General features: G+C 47.1%; 1 protein-coding gene across 1 annotated transcript in view; it reads left to right on the forward strand.

The window, feature by feature from the left end:
* Positions 1–6579, forward strand: part of LOC146186453 (uncharacterized) — a 56437-nt gene extending 49858 nt beyond the window's left edge. The window contains exon 3 of the mRNA XM_084607206.1: positions 4066–6579. Within this exon, the coding sequence (XP_084463332.1) occupies positions 4066–4370 (305 nt within the window). The 3' untranslated portion in view covers positions 4371–6579. The remainder of the gene's footprint in view (positions 1–4065) is intronic.
* The last annotated feature ends 17273 nt before the right edge of the window (positions 6580–23852 follow it).

A 23852-nucleotide genomic window follows, 5' to 3' on the forward strand; every position in this document is an offset into this window, starting at 1 on the left:
ACAGACAATTAAAAAGGCAAAAGACAAATGCAGTGTGTGTGTGTGTGTGTGTGTGTGTGTGTGTGTGTGTGTGTGTGTGTGTGTGTGTGTGTGTGTGTGTGTGTGTGTGTGTGTGTGTGTGTGTGTGTGTGTGTGTGTGTGTGTGTGTGTGTGTGTGTGTGTGTGTGTGTGTGTGTGTGTCGCTATTATAGGGATTCGCGATATCAGGGAATATAACATGGCTTGGTAAGGGGACATGGAAAAGCATGCTGGAACGAAAACCTCTAAAAGCCCAATGTAGAAAAAAAATAAATAAATGCAAGGAGTGGCTTCATGATGCTCGATTTAACGTTTTTCCTGAGATTTCTACCATCTTTGCATTGAAGCTGTGAAAATTGGTGCACAGAGTGAGACGCACGTTATGAACCGGTACCGTGTAAGGCGCATTATCCCTTTGGTCCCTTTAAACAAAGTTGAAGTGCACAACTGTTGACGAACAGTTTCCTTTCCGTTTCCGTTTTCCTTACGCCACAACGCAGGCCGATGTATATTCGACGGACCGGTGTCTCGGGGTAGGCTATCGGTGCGTGGTCGTTCCCGGGATCTTTCGCATGTGCTATAGCGGAAATTATCGCCTATTAGGATCTTTCGAATTCGTTTCTCGAAGAGCCCGATCGGCTGCCGGCGAGTGCGCTGCACTGGTCGCCTTAGCGGAGTCGCCGGGCGCGACGCAGTTTGTACGGGCGCGCCTCGTTTGGCCGCCGCTTGCAGATCGACAGCGATAGGAACCCTGTTCCTTGCCTCCTTTAAAAATATATTCTCTCTCTCTTCTTAGATTCCCGTATCGGTCCAACCGTTGCCTGCGTACACCGGTACGGTTCGCGTGTACAGTATACATATACATCGTGGCGCCCCTGAAATTAGCCGAGTGACATGTGGGACCGAACTTGTCACGCAAGCAGGCCGTGACTTACCCGGTAGAAAAGCACTGGCGCGATAGAATCGCGGTCAGTGCGAGAGAGAAGTGAGTATCTTTAGTTAGCTGGAAATAGTTAAGCCTCTTGGGCAGGGCATTCAGGGCGACGTTGGAAAGGTTCCCATATAAACTTCACTGCAGTGTTCGCGGCTACAGCGAAGCGCACGTTGAAGGTATACGCATGGATGGATTTTCGCCTAATGCCCCGTGCAGTGATATAAAAAGCAAAAAGTGGGAAACGCGCGGTAAGAGAAGTAAGAAGCCTCGCCATGAAAACCAAAGGCGAGAGTGTGCTCTCAGTTTGACATCTGCGGCCACGAATCCTTCGCTGGGCTGCCTCTTTGCACTTTTCTTTTTCTGATACTTCAGGGCACCTTGCCTTTTTCTGCTGCCCTCCCCACCCTCCAGCGCCTTTCGTATCCCGGCGGCACATTTTGCCCCGGCGTCTGTTTGTCCGCCGTCATTATTGTTGTGCCCCCTTCCACAACCTTCCTCTGTGCTTTTGCCGCTCTAGCTGCGACAAAAAGAGAAAAAAGGTCCCGGCATTTTTCCCGCGCGCGGCGTAGCATAAAAGGCTGCGGTAGAAAAGAAGAAGAAGAGCCTCTTTTCCATCATTGTCCTCTTGGGTTTTCGCTTTTACGACTTCGGGGGGCCCACGGAGGAGGAAAGGCGTCCCGGCGGCGGCAGCCGCTTCTTTTCCGGCGCCCACGCTGGTCCGCTTTGACTGTGGCCGTCCGAGAATGCTTGTTTCACCCCAAGCCGAAGCCGAAGCCAAGGCTTGAGCGTTACGTCGGTCGTGCCGGCGGCCCTGGCAGCGTGCGTTGCCCGGTGTAAGCTGGTGTGGACCGCTCGATCAGGGCGAGAGGCGCGACGTCGCAGGCCTGATCGTGCGGCGTAAGCGATGTTTCCAGCTCTGGCATACAGATGGCGCCAGCTGTACCGTTCGAGGCGGAATCAAGTCGCGAGAAGGCGCATTCACTTCTCAGAGAGCGCTCTTTTTTCGCCGCTTTTATGCGTCGTTGACTAGGCTAGATGCTTCCAACCACGTTTCGGCAATCAGGGGAGTAAAAGCTTGAATTTAGTTGTCCTCGCACTCGGTCGTGCTGGCTTTATAATCAACCTCTCATGTTGCTTGTTTTCGAGTTGTTTGCACATTAAAATGTCGCGTTGTGCGTGAGAGGAGGCGCGTCATGGCGTCAGAGAAGAATATCAACCGTAATCTGCTCGACGAAGTGGTCTGGTGATGGTTTGTTGAGTTTGGTTTATATGGTTTAACGACCTAAAGCGACCCAGGCTATGAGAGGCGCCGTAGTGAAGGGCTCCGAAAATTTCGACCGCCTGGGGTTCTTTGTCGTGCAGTGACATCGCACAGCACACGGTGCCTTAATTTTCGTCTCCATCGAAAAGCGGCCGCCGCGGCTGGGATTCGATCCTGCGTCCTTGGGCACATTAGTCGTGCGCCCTAACCACTGCACCACCGCGGTGGGGCTGTCCTGGTGATGGGCACAGATAAGATGAGAGAGAGATAGAGAGAGAGAGGCTTCAGCATCAAATGCCACCATATGAGAGTTTAAAATTGTGCCACGGGGCTGCGAAACACTGTACACCGGTTGTGTTATCTCTCTTTTGTAGCCCTTCCGCGGTATCTGTTAGTGTATGGCGGTAAGATAGGCGGCATTGAGAGCGAAAGATACAAGGTCCGCGCCGTCTTGTACTGGCCCTGATCTGCCTTCGCCGTACAAATGAAGCTCACTGGGCAAATGAGCTGAAGTAATATATGTTCATTGTTCATAAAGTCAACTTGGTCTCGGAAAATTACTTACGCGTGCAGATATTCTAAAACGGTTTTGCAAAGTTTTGCTCGCACCTGCAATGGACCAACACAGAACAGCTATTAATCATTCTTTAAGGTGTTCGCTTATCGTGGAATTGAAGCATTACAGAAATGAAAAAAAAAAAAATCTTAAGCAAATTTTCATGTTTATCTGCACACAGAAATGATAAATGATCCTTAATGAATAGTTTGCGTGTTACATCACCGAAAAGATAACGTTGGTCAATTGTTCTTGTTAAACCGCAGCTTTTCGTTACCGCTCGATGCCATATCAATACGTTTATAAACTACTCCCGTATACAGTTCTACGATTTTGTTTCTGTGATATTTTCCTGGGATCGCTTGCGTCGCTTTGGTATTTTGCCGCCGCCAGTTGATGTGGTGTTCTTTTGTCGGCCTGTTCGCGACGCCTGCTGTTTGGTTGCATGAGACGTTTTGTCCACATTGCTTAGGAATCCTTTGTTTTATCGCGTCGGGTTCATTTGCTTTGGTTAGATTGTAGTCGTGCCACTACAGGAAATTGGTACGGTAATGTCGATGGTCGTTAAGGCAAGTGCTGCTCTTGCTGCAGTATACCGCATACGTATTCCACTGCACCAATATCTCTGACTATCAGATCCGGGTAGCAACTCAAGCAAAAACACACGGAATGGTGACATTAAGAATCACTACTGAAAACCGATTTGGTGCAAACGGTTATTTCCTTTGCCATCTTCGGTTCAAGTTACACGAACCCTTATACATAATTTATAATTATATGAGTGTGGAGATTCTTACCAGTAGGCACTGGTGCCTATCACCACGCCGCTGTATCTATCTTCGAAAGGGAACCTTGTCATCTCATTGCCACGATGGTTGTATAAAGTGCACTACGTCCCTGCAAGCAAAATGGAGAGTCGGCTTAAATTTACTTATTAAACCCTGTGTAAGACGAACTAATGCACCTGACTTCGTTTTCATCGGTTTGTCTCCTCCTGCATGCCATGATTCCGTATGCAGCCCACGGTGTTTTTCTTTTACTTGCACGAAGCTTATACATGCAGTTGCTTTATCAGTCCAATTGGCCATTTCATTAATCTGTGCGAAAGGTCGTTTCTGGGTAGAGTGACGTACATATATATTACTATATAGCAGGTGGGTGCGTCACTAAAATTCTCCACGTTTGCATAATATTGCCAGTGTCCATCTGTCGCATCAAAAATACAGCAGCAGATGTGCATATATCCCATGTTATATGCAATAACGGTAACAGGCCGTTCTTGTCTTCTCTTCGCAGTGCCATCCGTGAGCGAGTCGCTGACGGCCAACCCGCTGGAGTGGACGGGCAACGTGACGGTGCGCAAGAAGCGTAAGCCTTACTCCAAGTTCCAGACGCTGGAACTGGAGAAGGAGTTTCTCTTCAACGCGTACGTGTCCAAGCAGAAGCGCTGGGAACTGGCGCGCAACCTCAACCTCACCGAGCGCCAGGTGAAGATCTGGTTCCAGAACCGCCGCATGAAGAGCAAGAAGAACAGCCAGCGTCAGAACTCCGAGAACGCCGCCAACAGCCACCACAACGCCGCGGTCGTGGCGGCAAAGTAGCTGCTGGCCTGAACAGCTCCTCCTCATCATCATCCTCGACATCTTCCTTCCTTCTCTCCGTCGCCATCCTCTTTTCAGGCGAGGCGCCGGACGTTGGTTACCGCCGACGCATGCCTGGAAGTAAAAGCGCGCGAAGCTGCCCCCTGTGGGTGGAGGTACTGCACACGTTCTATGGGTGGACGCCGATGATGTCGTTGCACGATACGCAATGAAGCAAGCTTCGATAGCCAACCATGAGAGATCGCGTGGTGTAATTACGTTGGCGTGAATCGCTGCAAGCCGTCAAGGAAGCAGTTGTGGAGCGCACGAAAAACCTCTCTCAGTCACAACCATATTTGCTTGAAGAGGAGGCAGTGACATGTGCACTGGGGATGCAGCCTACATTTCGCACGAAGAGCGACTTCGTCACGTCTTTGACACGCGCAAGATTATTACTGCAAAGCGATGCAGCCCGTATGCATGGTCAGATATGCAGCGAAATGTCTGCCTCGGTAAGAAAAGCGAAGAAAAAAGAGAGAAAAAAAGAAAAAAGTACGGTATGTGATTTGTTGAGCATTACGACAGGAATGGATCATCGCAGCATCCCGCAGTGACAACATGCTTCCCGAGGACAGCTTCGGCCTCTGCGCTCTTCTTCATTTCCGGTTGGCATGCGCGTGCGGTGATGCACACTGGACGCTTTAGTAACGTGACGCCGTGACCCGTGCCACAGCTCGGCCTCCTCCTTTTACCGGGCGGTGCATTAAACACGCTCACCTTCGTGCTAGCACGAGTGCGCGATGCCTCCGCTGAGAACGCAGGCTCCGACGCCTGTCAGCGGGGGACCGCCAGCGCAAGCGATGATCTCTCCTCCTTATTCAACCGACGTCTCCGGAATCCTCAACGGACCGGGCACAGCCCGCGGGAAACCATGGACTGGGCGGTGCCCTTCATGGCGGAAGGGTGCTCTTGTGACCCCTGTGACCCATAGTCGCCATTGTGACCCCTGCGTCACCCGTGGTGACGGAAACACGCCCGAAACTGTGCGAGGACTCTGTGGGACACGCTTTCGCGGGTGCTGTGGAGTGGGCTTTGTGCAGGATCTTCTCCTCGGCCTCTCCCTCCGTCACTTTGTCACAGCTGGGTTTGCGTGGGTTGTGCGTGCGTGCTTGTGTGTGTACATAGAGGTATGCGCGCCAATATGTCCTACTTTGGGATGACCTCGTCGTTCCCTCATGCACGGGCGGCCATTTTGTTTTTCTCCTTGCGAAGTGTAATTGTCTCCAGACGTTGGTGGTCGTCGAGTCATCACCCCCACCCGACCCTTCCAGTCTCAGCCACTACCTCCCTGTTTCGCGTCCCTCGAGCCTCTTCGACTCCATGGAGCGCAATCCGCACCGAGTGAGCCGACGCTGCCGTCTCCCTCTTGAACTGCGTGAGTTCGCTCTCCCTCCTATAAGAAGTGCGACGGTTCATCAGACTTTCATATACTGTGACTGAATGTTCATGTTTACTAGTTTTGTTTTGTTCTCGGCGTCATGTGAAACAAAGAAACAGTGAAAGATGTTAACTGGTGGCGTCGTTCCTTGCGTGAACTATATAGAGCCGCGCTGAATCCATAATATCGAGGCCTGAGGTGCGGTTCGTTGATAACGGCGCTCATTCGACGTGCGCCGGATACATGACGTATTTGACAAAAAGAAATGAAGTTTTTTAGAAATGTATTTTGAGCAAGCAATGAAAAAAAAATTAAATGAACGAGTCTATAATTTGGCTATAACATGCAAGGTTGATGAAAGATTACTTGAGGAACACGGAATTTTTTAGAAATGGAATATGGGATTTTAACTCGAGGTGGCTTATTGCCATTGTTTCTAAGTTCATTTTTTTTAGCCTCACATGGCTTATAAAATCGTCATAACTGAAGGGAAACGTTGCTTCCTGCGTGGGTAGTGAAAATTGATTAACCTGCAGGTATTTGGCGTAGGTGAGATAGATAGGCCTGCTGGTAAAGATATGCGGTTTTCATGTTATAATTTAAAACACTTCCTTAACTTTGCGACCTACTCTTTTGCATATTATATGTGAATACAGTACTGGCTACAAAAAGTTTCTTGACATAGTTGAAAGAGAAGTTCTTGCCCGCAACACTTCATACGACCTTGAAGTGGTACGAATATCCAAGCAGAGATACGTTTTCTGCACCATGTTGTTGGCACTAAATAAGCTCAAAGGCGGGCTACAAGCCTCATTCTTCAGATACGACATATATACAGTGAAAACAGGTTGGATGAAATCAGGCTAAGGCGCGGTCCGCACCCAGGCCTATCGATAGAGCAGCGCTGTTGATACCCTGCAGTCAGCGCAGCCAGAGTTCAGCAGGTTCAGCCTCGTCGCTCGCTTCTGGCGCCGTCAAGGGACTCTAGTCTGAGCACCCCTCATCATCTCTCCATGTGTACAGACCGTGTGTGTGTGCGTGTATGTCCGACCGAGGATGTAGTTTAATAATATTATTATTATACATAAATATAAATACTATAGTATATGTGGTGTAGCCGACAGCCTTCGTGCCGTTGGCGCTTTTTTCCTCTTCCCGCGCCTCCGGTGACGCACATGTCCCTCGGACACTGGAGATGGTGGCGTCACTGTCGCCGCCCGTCACCGTTTCTGTCCTGAAGCAAGCTCCAGATGCTGGCATATGTTCTCGCTCAGAAGGGTTCTAATCATATACTGCGCTCATGATGTCAATGAATGTATCTTTAGCGGAAGAACGCTCCCCTCTCCCTCTAGTGGCCGACAAAGGTCGTTGTAGCATGGGCCAATTCGAATGAACATTTTTGTATTCGAGACGGGCGCGGTTCCGTGATCCAGTAGTCCTCTATGAAAGTAAGACACAGTGCTGTTCGGAAAAGCGATCTTGCCGGTGCGAAATTCCTGGGGACAGACATGACTGTAAGTGCAAGGTGAGCTACGACCAAATATTACCGTAGTTACAACTACCTGACACCAAATCACTCCCTGCCTATTCAGACGGGCTACCAGGTTAGTTGATGTTCGATATTTTTTTTTCATTGTAGTTTATAAACATGATAAAACAAGGAGAAATAGCACATTTCTCGCTACTTCGTCCTCGCGTTGCTGAAAGTGGATGAAAAAAACAAAAAAACAAAAACGAAAACAAAACAAAAAACAAATCACAAACAAGCAAAGCCAATTTCTATAACGAAGGAAAGAAGAAAAACTAAAGGTGTCATTGACAGAGAAAGCGACTTCCATTGTGACGGTATGCAGCAGTCTCTCAGTATATAGTCGAGCACAACTTTCTTCCTGGTCTACGTGCAACTCTGCGTGCTGTTACGTGCATGGGACTGCGTAATGCGAGCCGAATGGCATAGGTTTGCTCGCGAGAAAGAGAGGCTTGCGTATTGGGAGGACACTGCGGCAGAGCTCCATTTGCTCGTTGTGCATATAGCGTGCGTCATCATCATAGAAGCTGACAAATACAAGTGCCATCACAGCAGCTGAACATGACTATTTGATAACATGGCTGAAGCCAGTCATAGTAAAGGTTGTAGCGACAGTGACCGTGTCCTTGTATATCGGGGTAACGCGCTGCGAAGCCTTCGGGAGGTTTCCGCGGAAGCTTGTTCCATCTTCTGACAGAGCTAAACAGACCATGAACATACTAAGTCCCTGACAAAAGATTATTTTTCCTTTTCCCTTCTATGGGCTTGGCCCGTACTAACTGAAATACATTTATACCTTTACTTCGATCCAAGTTATCGAGTCATATAAGGGGCTTAGGTTGCTGTATAATGGCTTGCTGTTTGGGGTGAGACGCAGATCATGGCTCTTGTCACATTGCCCAGTCTAGTGGGTGATAACTGCCTCACGTTTTCATCCGATAAGCTCCTTCCCTTGCTTTCCTAATCTCATTTCTCTCGTTCTCTTACACCGGTTCTTTAATCTGCCCTGCCCAACCCTACCTCTTGCACTAGAGGATTGGTGCCAATTCGCAAAGTAACTCCTATCAGAATGGACGCTGCGCAGCTTCAGAGTGGTGGAGCTAAGGCAATAGAAAAAAATACAAATACAGAAAGAAAATAAGAACAGAAGGAAAATGCCAACAAATGGCACGCTCAGGACCTCCGTCTGCCTTCCTTCCTCGTTCGTAAAATTTCGCCGCAGAGATCTCGGAATCAGACGTGGGTTTCGCAACTCGTGCATGCGGCTTCCAACACGGCTCTTCCTTGCCCAAAGTGTGCTCACACACTCGCACACGTACTACGGCCGCTGGGCAAAGTAACGTGTCCGCACAGAAAGAGAGACGCGAGGTCGAGGTCGAAGCCAATGGGAGGAGCTGTGTCTGGCACCACCGCCGTCACAGCAGCGCGACCACGGCAGCCGCTGCCGCAATGCGTCGAGGACGGCGCAGACGTCGATGTTGTGGGGCGGCGTCTCCTGGTGCACGCACGCACGCACGCTCGCAGACACACACACACACACACACACACACACACACACACACACACACACACACACACACACACACACACACACACACACACACACACACACACACACACACACACACACACACACACACACACACACACACACACACACACACACACACACACACACACACACACACACACACACACACACACACACACACACACACACACACACACACACACACACGCACGCACGCACGCACGCACGCACGCACACACGCACACACACACACACACACGCACGCACACACTCCGCACGCACACATACACACTCCACGCGGCGTATTATGGAGAAACCGTCGCCACCATCTCGCCACCTCCTCACGCCTGCACAGCAGCACAGCGGTTGTCGCCAATCGAGACCCCGGCGCTCTGCCCCGTTCTCCCCCACGAAGCATCAGAGAGCTCTGCATGTGAGCGGCTGCAATTTGGGCCCCTGCGTTGTTATATTTTTGCCTCCGGGGTGGCGGTTCTGTATATAATACGATTCAAGTCACGTTCTTTCTTTCCAGCAGCGTCCGCTGGGCACGATTTCTGTCCTTCTCTTCCTCCTCCCTCTTCTCCTTCTCTCGCTCTCCCGGTATTATCGCCTTTATATTCCACCTTTCTCTCTTTTCCTCTCGCTCTTTCCCTAGTTGGATCATTTGCCCTGTCCGCTCAAATGCATACCAAGGAAGCCAGCTCGGCCCGTGTCAACACCTATTTGAAGTCCTATTGGTCAATGCATGGTGCTAGAAGTATGACGATGGGGGAGATAAAAAGAAAGACAGAAGAGTATTATGCAACATAACTGCGTAGCGCATGTGCCCTAATAGGCGCCTTGACGGCAGTCTGGACGGTTAGGCTACTTTGAGAATTTATGTTCGTTGCGCCATGTGCGAGTCGCAGGGGGCGGGCAGTGCAGAGGCGAGAATCGTCATATCTACACTGCCGAGACGCCATAGTTGTAGGCCTAATGAGCGCAACTGCTTCAATACTTTTTTTTTTCTCTTCATCGTTCTTATTATGACCAATTGTCTAGTTCGCTTCATTCGCCAGGTGCCGAGAATATAAGCCATGAAGGCTCAACATCGGTGTGCACGAGCACGCGACGAAGCACTGCAGTCTGCGAGCCACATATTTCTTCTTAACTCTGAGGTGTCGAACTCGGTGCCAAATGTTGGTTAACTCAAGGCTTATGCTCGCCGTTGTCCGAGCTCGTCTGCATGTTTCCCTGACAGAAAGGAGGAGGCTCGAGAGAGTTTCTCTTGGATTACAGCCATTTCGTGGGCGTCTGACGCGTTTGAAAGGTGGCCTTTCCGCACGTTGCACGAGAAAATGTCGCCTGTTTCGAGGTCAAAGAGAGCGACTGAGATATATGGAGTCACTAAGGCTGCTTTGCTTTGATGTTCGCGATTTCGAGGGAAAGGGATATAGTCAAGAGGCACTTATTTTTGAGTTTTTTTGCGAAAGATAGTTCTGCTGGATTACCACATTTCCCCTATATCATTCTGTTATGAACCGCAGTATCCGATAAGCTGGGTACAAGGGCAGAAACGCCTCGCGATACATGCAAAACGATTAGAAGCAAGTCATGAGGGGCTAATACACAGACACACTGTCACATATCCACATTGTCCATCCACAAACAATGAAAAATTCCGAAGATCTGTTAGCTTCCCCAGTGCTCTGAACTACCCATTTTGAACGGTGGAAGGGGAGAAGACCTTACGCTTTGGGTTGCTCGATCAATAGACCATAAGTCTCCCCGACTGTTGCACCTCCTCTGTCTTCTAAAGCTATAGTATGGGCCGCTGTTCTATGCATTCATCTGGTGTATTTTACTATAGTGCGGTGTTGTTCGTGAGGTGCAAAATGTGGCTGAGTACTTATGTAATATACCGCATGAATTCTACACTAGTACAAGAAATAAAGCCAAAAATTTCTTAAGTGCCTGTCTGCAGCAGAGGCAAATCTTTTAGACTGCTATGTCAGTCGTACAGGTCGTTACACCATTTCTCAAAACTGCCTCCTCTCTCTCCTTCTGTGTTAAGGGCTGGAAAATCAGCTCTTGGAAAAGATTCCGGTGTCAGAGTAAGATTCCGGTAAACAAAAGCTCACTAGCTTTTGTTTACCGGGCACTCATTAATATTGCCTATAATACCAACGGTGAGCATTAACCATTGATCTCATCTCCTCTGGAAATTAAAGCTGTAAATCTTCTGTGGCGCCTTCACTTGAAAATATTGGTAACTTGTTAAAGTTGCAGGAAGGCTTTGCTCCTCAGTCCTTATACCGTTCATTCAGAAGTAGATACATTCGCAAAAGGGCTACGTAATACGGTTATTTGCTCACATCTGATGAGAAGTATACATTTTTGCATGCACGCTATACCTACACAGTCTCCCAACGGCTGCAGAATATACCATTAAGTAATGCTGCTGATAGCTTTATCTCGATGTTTCACGGAAGCTGCGTTGGAGACGTTGCTATTACCAACACACTTGGTTATCACTTGGAAGTCACTTAGAGTGACCCAACCAGGCATTGCAAATCAACGGAGTCAACGAAGTTTATCGTTATCATCACTAATCCGCTTAAAAGGGCCCATCGAGCTATACGATTTCGCTTTGAGCCTATATGCACTATGCTGTGGTTAGTCGATACCGGTTAATTTGCGTGCTGCGTTTCAGTTCGTGGGTTTAGAAAGGCTTAGTTAACGTGACGGACACCTGATTTTATGGGTTACCGTAAAAATCACCGTGCATGGCATCCACCGCAGATATCACATAGCTTCTGCGAAGGAGGAACATGAGTTCAGTAGAATTTTTTTTTTTTAGAAAAATAATGTACGCTGCGCGAAATGCTAGCATTAACGCCTGCAATAGCGAAATGTTAAATCGCGTGCACGAATTGACATCTTGACGCCTAAGATTTGATTTGGTCTGGTTTGCGGGGTTTAACGTTCCAAAGCGACTCAAGCTGTGAGAGACGCCCCATCCAACAGGTTCTCAACTTTACGGTGCTCAGTGCAATGACCTGTGTCTAGAATCTGCCCCAAATTTGTTTTCATAATCATGTGTAGAGGGAATGAGCTTAGCCTATGCCTATCTAAAGTATACAGGCTAATAGCGACGAGCAAGCCTGAAATTGTCATCGGTAGCGCTGATCCGAATTTCGTCAGTGTCGAGAAGCACTGATGCTCTTTAGTATGCCAGTGTCTGGAGCTTGCATCGCCACATAAATGTGCTTCAAAAGTGCCAAAAATGAAACAGTTAAAAATGTCACCCGAAGTGACTTAGCTGTCGCCGGGATGCCCTGCTTTGGGCCATTGTTAAAGTGCACGCTTCCTTAGTAACAATATTCAAGTGTTTTTGTGAGGTGTGACCATACAAAATAAGTTGGGAGCCATATTTATTATTTCTCGCAGTGCCATACACGAGAAAACGCTCGGTTAATGTTCGCTGCACAGAAGAGTAACGAAAAATGTCCTTCATCTTTAGTGTGAATTTAATATGAGAACAAACCTCGGTGCTCTTTGCTCCGTTAGGGTTAAGTTGATCACGAGTGAGTAAAAAAGGTATAAAATTTATATTATAGTTCTTCATTCGACTTTAATAGTTTTCTATTTTTTATGCTCTGTTATAGAAGTTAGCCTTTTTTTTACGCTGACGGGAGCGAGACCGTGTCGAATGCACAAAAATAAAAGTTTTTAAAGCAGACCGACTCCGGGAGCAGTAATGGCTAATGCTGTAGATATGAATAATTCATACTTTGGTGTGTTAGCGTAGTGCATTCAGTAGTGCTCTTCAGTGCTGCAGGTTTTCATATTTATCAGCTCCTGAGCTGACGTACCGGCACGGTCGGTGTGATTTCAGAATTGCCTTGTAAAAGATCACAGCTTTAGCGTCTACATTGTGGTTTCACGATTTCAGCTGTATTTGTCAAGTTGTTTTACAAGTTACTGAAAATCGGTTCTGTCGCAATTTATTCATTTCTCACGTTGTTTTCATGTTTTTTTTTCAAAAAGGAGCCATTTTTCCCTGTCTAGCTCGTTCAATTCTGTGAAAGCATGTTGTGATGACGTGACCGTGCACTGGAAATCGATTTACCATTTGTAATATACTTTTATTTTATCTTGGAGTGGCACATAAAGACCGAATGCTCCAGCATTTTGATTTAAAGAGAGAAGGAAAATGACAACGGGTGATGTAAATCTGCCACACCTACTTTCTTCCAGAAACATCGCTTGTGTCTATACCTGTGACTAGTTTCTTTGTCTTATTTCAAGACACAGTACAAAGTCTGTTGCTCGCTCCTTTCCTGTTGCCATTTTTTGCGAGGTTGTAGTATTTATTTCCTGTGACAATTTGCACGAGAAAGTTGTGACCGCGTTCTTGGCATTGCTCGTCTCTTGTTTTTGAGCTTCTGTGAGTTCTTTGTCGTTTACATTTCATCCCCGCCTCCGCTGACTGAGGCTGGCCTGCCGTGGCACTGGTTCAAGAAAGAGTCGAGCACTGCTGTACGTGGCAGACTCGCTGTTGCTCGAGCATATGCGCACCCGAGTGTTTTCTCAACGACAGTGATGTATCGACCCGCGCAACTGGCAGCTGTCGCTAAGCGTCTACTTGGTGTCGCAGCCTTTTTCTCTGTGGGCTCTCCTCGTAAATCTGCGACCCGCTCGCGCGTTCGCATTTTCACCGCGGTGGCAAAGTGCTTTTAGGTGTAAACTTAAAGCTGTCTTTGAGCGAATTAATCTTAGCAATGTGGATAGGTTTCTCGGTAACGCGTTGCTTCCTTTCTTTCCCACTTTTTCGTCCCCGTTGCTTTATGCCTGTGCTCTAAAACTTGACTCGTTTTAGCTCCTACAAAATGCCTGTCACATTGTGAAAGTTTTTATTGAGACTTCTGTAGCGTCTTCTTAAGACGTCTTGCAGTCTTTGCAGTTGAAGTGCAGAAGCCATGCAACATCCCCGGCTGCACCCAGAAACATTAGTACAAATTCGGCCATTAAGAATAAAGTTGCATCGAATGTGTCGCCTTCTGGTTGTCTGCCAATTTGACATCTCGCATCCAAACTTCTATAAAGATGAATACCACAGAAGGATTTAACAGTTGGAGCATTTTATAATGCTCTTCTTTTGACCCCTTGAGATCTGATCATTGCACGTTCTCCACACCCACAGAGCCAGTGCTGCACTCAACCATACGGCCATGCAGTGATCTTCACTGTACGTCAAGACTTGCTTTCTATAGGGCCGCAAATGGGTCTTTTTGCATCAAGCGAGCTAAGGCGCCATTCCTTACATTTGGTTATGTGGATCGCTAGTGAGGTTGCATCTAATGCAGCATAAAGCACTAAAGTTTATTTTTCATGCTTTTCTCTACTGTACGGATTTTGCTCAGCAAATGTTTACAACCGGTGATCACCAGAATTTTGTCGTGCCCTTTATTTCAAAGCTGACACTTCACTGGCTCAGGTGTTTCCCCCTTTACTTTCCAAGCGATGGAAGTGCACGATGCCCGAGGTAATTTACGCATATCTATGTACTTGTCTTCGAGATCAACTTTACTTTTTTTCAACGCTTTCAACCAAACAATCTTATTCCGAGAAGTGGAATGCTATGTAGCCTAACTGTTTGGCCGTGCCATAAAACCATTACAAAGCCAAGCGAAGCACACTACGTGGCCACTTTGCCAGTGGCACCGAGTAGACAGCGGCGAGTTTGTCAGCCAGGTGGCGTCCCTTACCCAATTGTCCGCTTTGCCCGTGGTGGGTGACCGTCGGCCATCGGCGTCCTCTCCGTGCGCCAGCGCGCAGAGACCGTGCGAGTGTGTGCTTGTCGGTGGCGCTTTTTCTGTCCAAAGCACGAAGAAAGCCGTGTGAACAGCGCGGCCTTAAGTGTCCGGGAGGCTGTGCTGCATGCGCATGCATAGCGCTTCTCGCTCCTTCTGAGACGCCAGGCAGTCGCGGAGAAAAGTGTCGCGGGTGTGTACATTTTGTTCTCGCTGTCATATCGTGTCCATACCACGTGTGTATGTCTGTGTGTGCACGAGTGTGTGTGCGTGTGTGTGTATAACTGAGCGATGAAATAAACGGAGTCAACCCATGAACCAAACTGACTTTGTGTATTGGTTATACATTTGGCAAGATAGGCATCTGACATGTGTGCGCAGGAAGATAGAAAAAAAAAGACGCGAGAATTTCGGTGTGTGCCAGAGTTCGAACCCGAGGACCTGTATTATCGTCGTACAAAGAAATTACTGCCTACTTTTTATCTGAAAATTGAACTAGAGGCATAGTGGGAATAAAACTGGGGGGGGGCAGTGTATTAAGATGAGGATCATGATGTGCTGATAACCACTTTATAATGCGGATCAGTAGATTAAGCTAGGATGAGCGTCTTGGGTCTGCTTACAGAGTTGGACCGGCATTACAGACAGCAGGGCCAGACCAGCACCAGTGAATGTGGACGTTAACTCAACGATCAGCCTTACGCCATGCGGATGACAGACGGGGGATCAGCATCATGAGTAAGAATCAGAGTAGGAATCCCCCGTATCAAACAACGCAGATGATGAGCAGCAGGTTAGCACCATGCATGGAATTCGTACTGATCACTTCAGCATCGTGTAATAAATCTGCCTGATGGTGCAAATCATATAGCGGTAGTCAACATATGGATATTCCAAAACAAATTGTAGATCGGGCATCAGTACCAGAAAAGGGGGATTACAGATTCGAACATGCACGAATCAACAGATAAATGTTTCAAGTTTATTTAAAATTTGAAGTTTATTTCATACAAACAAGAAAATGAATACAGTAAGAGTTGTACAGAAGGAGGCCCCTTAGTACAAGACTATCGAGGGGACCTCCCAGAACAAAGCAAGTGAGGTAGAAACGTAAAACAAAAATGGGAAGCAGTGTAACAAGTAATTAGTGTAAAAGTACAACCTACAAAATTATATTTAGAATATACACCAATGAAAATAAAGAAGATAAATATACAGATAATCAACTTGAGTGCATAGAACAGACAAAATAGCACATTCAAAATTGAACTATAACGGTTGAAGAAAATTAACTACGTAACATGTTTATAAATATTTTTTCATGCGGAAATGGAATGAGTGAACAGTATGCGGTGCTTTAATTTCTGGAGATTCCAGTAATATATGCTGGCAAACAAGGTAGTAAATTTTCCGTAATTAGTCCTGACTTTTGGCAAAAGGAGATTATTGCGCTTTTGAAACCTGGTAGGATTAGTATTTACAAGTTGGTTGGTAATGCCATGAATATGAGCATAATGATTTATTAGTTTATACATATTCATGGACAATTTTAAGCTGAATAAATGTTGAAGTGTCCTTCGTTTACGTGTGGGCCATAGTATCAGCATCAGGAAGAGGTAATGCGAATTATAAATTGGTAATCAGCATTCTGTAAGACAGTAATAGAACGGGAATGGCACCAGGATCGAGTCATACAGCGAATATAACGATCAAACAACCATCACCCAATTTCTCTCGGCCGATTCCGAGCAATCTCTTTGTCCTTCGTTATGCATGGCACACATAGCTGGCATCATTAAATCTCGCAGAGCGAGAAATGGTCAGAGAGAGCTGAAACTTTGCTGAAGTGGGTGTTTGCCTTGGAGGTTGGTCCCGTTAATTCGAGTGCATGCTGAGCCTGATTGAAAAAAAAAATATATAGGGGCACTCTGGATCATTACATTGCGATGAGGCGAAAGCCTCTATCGCGCGGTGGTCCAAAGCCGTCCACTACGGCACCTCTATCTCTTTGTGTTCGCTCCCAACTTCGCGATAACGCGTAAGCTAGCAGCCAACATAAAGCCCCGCTTTAACCGAGTCGTGTGAACGTGCCTGCGTGGCCTATAGGGATAACGTGAATGCAAGGGTCTTGGCAGGCTGATTCTGATATCAACCTCCCATATGAAAGGAGAGGCCCGAGCTGGCAGCTCCTGCCAAACGTAATGCCAGGAAGCCCTACGCCCAGTTAGTGCTGGGCCATGTTAGCTGCAAGCTATACCGTCTCCCACGTAAAGAAAGGATTACAGACGGACGGATACGATCCGCGAGCATGAGCTATTAAAGGCTATCGCCTTTATACTCGTGGATCAGCTAAAGGCAAGTGACAGTCCTTCAGATATTCTAAATTAACTGCATGACTCTCGACGCATGGGCTTCTTAACCTATTAGCGTGCCGAATGTGCTGCACCCGACGGCGCTTATGGAGTGCTTATGGCCTTAAAGACCAAGGGCCCCGACCTTGCGCACCGCCAGCTACGGCTGGACTCTTGCATTCAGCAGGCGATGGCTCGGGTGAATGCACGGCTCAAGACAGCTCCATTCTGTCAGCAGGCGCTTTACGGGCTCTTCACTCAGGGTAAGCGCGCGGGGATTGTTTTCAGTGGACAGGGCGCACACCGCCGGTCTTTCCGCAAGCACACGTGGTGAATGATGACGCCGGAGGTCGGTAACATGGTCTTCTCTCGAGAGTTAAGCGAAGACAGACCACACTTACAATGTGTTCGTCCGCCGATGGCGCTCCCGAGGACGAGAGAGGCTGCGCTTTCACGTTAAAAAAAAAAAAAAAAGAAGAAGAAAATAAAATAAAAAATAAATAAAAATAAATGCTGCGTGTTGAATGCATGACACAGCTTGCAAATGAAATATTTAGAAAATGAGACATGAAGGAGAGCAATAAATATAGGCCACACACAGAGAGAGAGAGAGAGAGAGAGAGAGAGAGAGAGAGAGAGAGAGAAGGAGGGAGGGAGGGAGGGAGGGAGGGAGAGAGAAAAACAGAAATCGGAAAGAAAATAATGGAAAGAAAAACGTTCGGGCCGATTTGCTACCATATGCTTGAGAAAAGGTATGAAGACAGGTGTATAGGAGGAAAGGAAGAAAAGAACTCGGTATGCTATACATGTCCTCCGTGTGGACAGAGTATATGTGCACTATATGCTGCCGAAAACTGCGTAACTGTGGTATGCGATATATTTGGTAGACATGCAGGCTGATCTGAAGAGCCCATCATGTCGCAGATACAGCCCTTTACATTGAAAAACGACCCGTGATAGAAACCATGTTCTTAAAACGGGTTGTCCATTTCTTCGACAAAACCTTTGCATTCGCGGTAATATACCGCAGTACACTTCGTGTAAAGGGTTGGGATGACCTAACTAATAACAGAGGCTCAGGAAGGACCGAGCAAAGGTACCTTTTGTAATGCTGTCCATAGCTGCACGGGAAATTAGGAAAATGAGATTTGCCACCGTGAATAAACTTGAAATTCGTCACGTGACTTACTGTTGCCATTTTGTGAAGTTGAGGAAAAACTCATCCTCAGGCGAAAGCTTGAAAAGTTCTTTTTTTTTTTGTTCTAGCAGTGTTCGGAGTGGAAAAATGCATTTCAGGAAACATACTTTAAGTAACCAGCCTTTAGCATCACGACGTTGCCCTATATACAGACCCCTTAAGCTCAAATTTCAAACGCATTTCGATCGAAGCCATATCCTTGGCATTGCGGAGATGTGGTGTATAAGGAATGGTTCTGGTGTGGTATACTTTAAGATCACTTCAGCTCTCTCTGAGCTTATGCTATATTCAACAAGAGTATATTATAAAGACAGGAAACGCGGCAAAGCTGAATCATATTCTTGGATCCCCTTGCAACAGAAAGTATATGAGCTGAGATGCCTCCGAACTGCTGAGGCCCTTTCACGTGGCTTCAGTGGTGTGTGTGCGTGTGCTTTTTAGGTCATGCGTTATCGTTACTGCAGCTGCGTATACGATAACTTCTATAGGTTTCATTTCAGACACTCTAGTCATGTTTTCACTGCTAATTGACGTATACTTCCAGGAAGGGGGATTGCCTTGGCCGTTCCAGGATGTATTGCGCAGTGTCATCAAGAGAACTCCTGCATGTATACAGTTACAGGTTAAAAACTGTCTCCTCGTATATATACGTTGCCGGCTGTGATCGTAGGACTGGTGCACTATCCAAGACAGCGCAAGATTCACAAGAATTTGTATTTTTTTTTATGGCTCTTACTTTTGCCTGTTTACTATAATGTGGTCTCGCCTCATTTTTAACTTCAGTGTGACTGTACCATGATGACAGTTGTTTTCACACCACTAGTAGGGTTTTGCTGCTATTCAGCAAGATGGCCGTAGATGTTTCCCCCAGCGGTGGTTGCGCAATTGTAGAAAGCTTGTTGAGGTTAATGAGCAGACATCAGACTTGTGTTCTCGAAGTCCTGTTCAGGAAATGGTCACCTGCCGCTAAGGAAGGCGCAGTCTTAACATAACTACATTGCGCGCATTAGAAAATCATACATCGTATCTAATTTCTTCGCTGCCTTTCATTCCTTACCTTTATTTCTCTCTTTCCTCCCTCTCGTTCCACCAAATGCGTCAGCATGCATCTGACTGATTGGCAGGTAGCATTGTGGGCGCGTGACAGTCCCTTTGGGACACATATCCGCAATGTCACACTCACCCAAGGTACAATACACCCTGAGCTCGGCGAGCATCTGCTTTGTTCTTGCTTTTCTTTTTCTTCGCTTTTCTGCGCCTGAAGATGGACAGAGTGAGCAAGCTCTTATCGTGCTCGCAAGCCGACCACGGAAACTTAATTTGCCAAGGATTCTTGTAATCTCTCGAGAAAAGATACGGGCAGAATTGAGAGAGCTCGAAACAGACATGATACACTCCGAGGAGAGCACGATTATTTCGCGGAGGTCCGCGGTTTTGTCTTCCAACGCTGCCAGCCTTCCTTCCCCTGGCAGCGAAGGTGTGCGTTCGTGAGAATATGAGGAACACGCCGCACGCGCTGCGGCACAGAAGTTTGCCGGATACTATGAGGGGAAGGAGAAGGGGGCGCGAGATCACAACAGGCTCGGCGGCGGCGACCGGGCGAGAATGCCGTCGTCGTCGGCGTGCTCGCAAGCCGCTGGGCGAGCAAGGATACTGCGCCGAGCGCCGCTGCCGCGGCGGGACAACGATTTACGAGTTGCAGCGGCGGCGGCCGCTGCCTAGGGCTGAGACCGGCACCGTCGGTGAGCGAGTCGGCCGCGGCTACGGCGGTGACTGCAGCCGTGCACGCAGAAAAGCCACGCAACAGGGAAGGCAGGCGACGGGATGCCTCCTGGTCGTCTCTTGGGGTGGTGGTGGCCCTGCAAGCCTCCGTGGCGAAGAAGCAACTGCTGCCCTTTCTCGCGCCTTCGGCGCCATCGGAGTCTTGGTGCGCGTCGTGATTTACGTGCCGGCGGTTTGGCGGGACCTGCTCGCCGCATGCCATGCTGCTGCCGCATGGAGCAACGGCGCGCCGTTGTCTTCTGTTCGGCAGCGGCCAGCCAAGGATGGTGTTTCATCCTCTCTTCCTGACGCGGAGGGTATACAGCGACATAACCAGGTTGAAAAAATAAATAAATAGAAAAGCCAAACCTTTTGCAATGCGTGATGCGCCGCACAAAAACCTTTACTCCATGACTCGAGAGCCACGAAGCAGGCGTGTGTGTGGGCTATTACAATCCGTAGGGATGCGATCGATAGATGTGGATACTCTGCCTTCAATCATTACGACTTCGGGAGGAACCCGCTTGTACTATGACCTCCTGTGTACAAACTTCGGAACGCCGCGGGGATCCTCCCTGCTCAAGCAATTGTTTGTTTTCATAGCTTTATAGTTATACTAACATTTTGTTTTGCTTGCACTAATCTGATGACAGGAGTGCATATAGTTAGAGTGTCGCTTTTAACACTCCTGTTGCATGTCGTAGCTGTATTTCTTTGTTCGTCTCGTGGGACGTGAGAACCTTGTATGCAGTGCACCAAATTAGTAAATATTCAATTAAATCGTGCATCGCAAAGCCATTATGGCAGGATTATCGCTGTGATCTCTTGTGGGACTTCTGACAGCTACAAACTCAGGCGCTAAACTAAACCGGCCTGACTTGGAGCTCAAAATATTTTTCTACACTGACATGTCCGATGATTTCTTCATGTGCGATTGCCTTGTCACGGACACATTCAGTGCTCGAGACAGACCAGAATATGTTATTAAATATAGTGAATAATGAAGAAAATCGTAACATATTGTTATCAGAATATTGATCCGAAGTGCATGTGTTTCTGTCACGAGTTGCAGCCGAATCATTGACATCTGTCAAAATGGTCTGAATGCCAATGTCGCAAACTTTGCATTAGGCCTCACGCAAGAAGCACATACAAATTTGTAGCATACGATTTTCAATCGTTTCAACAAAACTAGTTCAGCTAGCAAGTGCTTCTTTTCGGCTTTGTCATATGATTTTCACCCAGTGAAAGAACAGCCAAGCTTTCTTGTTAGCGCAAGAAAAGTTAGCATTGCATCTTGTGCGGTCACCAACGTCGTTGTTATGTTACTCTATATAACGTCGCGATCGGTGGTTCGCCATGCAGTTTGTTAGCAAGCACATATTGTTGCAGTGGAGCAGCCCTCTAGCTTAGTAATTTTTTGAGATAGCCTCTGGGGTATGCTCTTTTGGCTTGGATAGACCGCAACGTACATATTTTCTCATGCAATAGGTATTAGCCATCAAGCTCTTGCACTTGAATGAGAAGTTCAATACATATGCATTTCGGTAGGACAGCGCACAAGGAAAAAGCCGATGCGAAAATTTTGTGTTGGTTTTGCACTTCGGTATTGACCTTGGCGCGCGCCAAAAGCCATGGTAAGAAATTTGCTGTTGGTTGGGCAGCGAAAAACTTAAAATTTTCCTATTGGTTGGGCACACAAGTATGTAGTCTGGTGCGTGGCAAAAGGAGTGGTAATTTTTTTTTGTTGTTTTTACGCTTCGGTATTGAGCCTGGTGTGAGGAAGAAGCAGTAGTGATCACTTCCTTGTTGATATGGCACTTCGGTATTGAGCCTGATGCGCGGAAAAAGCAATGTTAAAAACTTCCTGTTGATTTGGCACTTCGTTACTGTGTCTGGTGTGCGGAAAAGCCATGGTGAAACAAATTTCCTGTTGGCTTGGCGCTTTGGTACTGAGTGGTGCGCGGAAAAAGCAAGGGTGAAAAAATTCCTGTTTGTTTGGCATTTCGGTATTGAATCTGGCGCACGGAAAAAGCAATTGTGGCAAATTTTCGTTTTGTGTGGCACGCCAATATTGAGCCTAGTGCACGGCAAAACAATGGTAAAATTTCTTATTGTTTTGACACTTGGGCACTGTCATGGTGCGCGTAAAAAGCAATAGTGATGGATATATCCAGATGGTTTGGTACTTCGGTATTTAAGCCTAGTGCGCAGGAAAAGCAATGGTAAAAATTTTCAGTTCATTTGACACTTCTGTATGGAGCCTGGTGTGTGGAAAAAGCTATGGTGAAAAATTGCTATTTTGTTTGGCATTTCGGTATTGAGCCTGGTGCGTGGAAAGAAGTGACGGAAATTTCCCGTTTTTTTTTGGCACTTCGGTATTAAGCCTGTTGCGCGGAAAATCAATGGTGAAAACTTTGCTGTGCTGGTACTTCTACACTGAACCTCGTTGGCGGAAGACACAATGGGGAAAAATTCCCTGTTGGTTTGGCACTTCGATTATTGAGCTCAGCTAGTGCACATAAAAAGTAATCGTGACAAATTTTCGTTTTGTGTGGCACATCGATATTGAGCCTGGTGCGCGGTAAAAGCAACAGTGAAAAATTTCCAGTTGGTTTGGCTATTCGGTACTGACCACAGTGCGCGCAAAAAGGGATGGTGAAAAATTTCCTTTTGGTTTGACACTTGGCTATTGAGTCTAGCACGCGGAAAGCCAGAGGGACTATTTTTCCGTTGGTTTGGCAGTTCGGTATTGAGCTTGGTGGGCGGGAAAGCCACAATGAAAAAATTCCTGTTTGCATAGCACTTCAGCATAGTCTGGTGCGGGCAAAAATCCGCAGTGAAGAACTTACTGTTGGTTGGCACTTCGGTACTAAGCGTGGTCGGTAAAGCCACAGTGAAACATTCCCTGTTGGTTTGGCATTTCGGCATTGAGTCTGGTGGACGAAAAAAGGAAAGGGGGAATTTTCTTTTTCGTTGACACTTCGGCATTGAGCCTGGTGTGCGGCAGAATCCGTAGTGAAACATTTCATGTTCATGTAGAGCTTCAGTATTGAGACTGGCCGCAAAAGCAATGACCAAAAATTTCCTGTAGGTTTGGCACCTTAGAATGAGACCTGCATGGTGCGCTGAAAAAGCCACAGCGAAAATTTCGTGTTGGTTTATCACTTCGGTATTGAGCCTGGTGCTAGGAAAAGCAGGAATAAAAATCTCCAGGTGGTTTTACACCTAGGTATAGAATCTATTTAGTGGAATAAGCAATGGTGTAAAATTTCCTGTTGGCTTGACACTTTGGTATTAAGCCAGCTGCTCGCCAAAAGCAACAAAGGAAAGTTGTTTTGGCCGCGGTACTTCAGTATTGAGTTTGGTACGCGGCCAAAGCTACAGCGAAAATCTCCGTTTGGTTTGGCAGCTCGGTATTGAGTTTGATAGGCGGGAAAGTCACAGTGAAAAATTTCTGGTTCATTGGGCACTTCGGCATTCAACCTGGTCGGCAAAGGCCATGGGTAAAAATTTCCTGTTGGTTTGGCACATCTGTACTGTCTGGTGCAAAGCAATGGCGAAAAATTTCTTGTTTGACAGTTCGGTATTGAGTCTGGTGCGCGGAAAAAGCAATGGTGAAAAATTTCCGGTTGGTTTGGCACTTCGTATTGAGCCTGGCGCATAAAAAAAGAAATGGTGAAAAATGTTCCATTGGTTGGGTACTTGAGTATTGAGCCTGGTGAGTGGCAAAACAATGGTAAAATTTCTTGTTGTTTTAGGCTTGGGCACTTATGAGTGGAAAAAGAAATGGTGATGGATTTTTGGTTAGTTTGGCACTTAGGTTTTTGAGCCTATGCGCGGAAAAAGGAATAGTAAAATGTTTCTGTTATTTGGCACTTCGGATTGAGCCAGGTGTGCG

This window comes from Amblyomma maculatum, chromosome 6, assembly GCF_055883805.1.
Source record: "Amblyomma maculatum isolate TAMU_Amacu chromosome 6, ASM5588380v1, whole genome shotgun sequence".
In the NCBI taxonomy this organism is placed as follows: Eukaryota; Metazoa; Arthropoda; class Arachnida; order Ixodida; family Ixodidae; genus Amblyomma; species Amblyomma maculatum.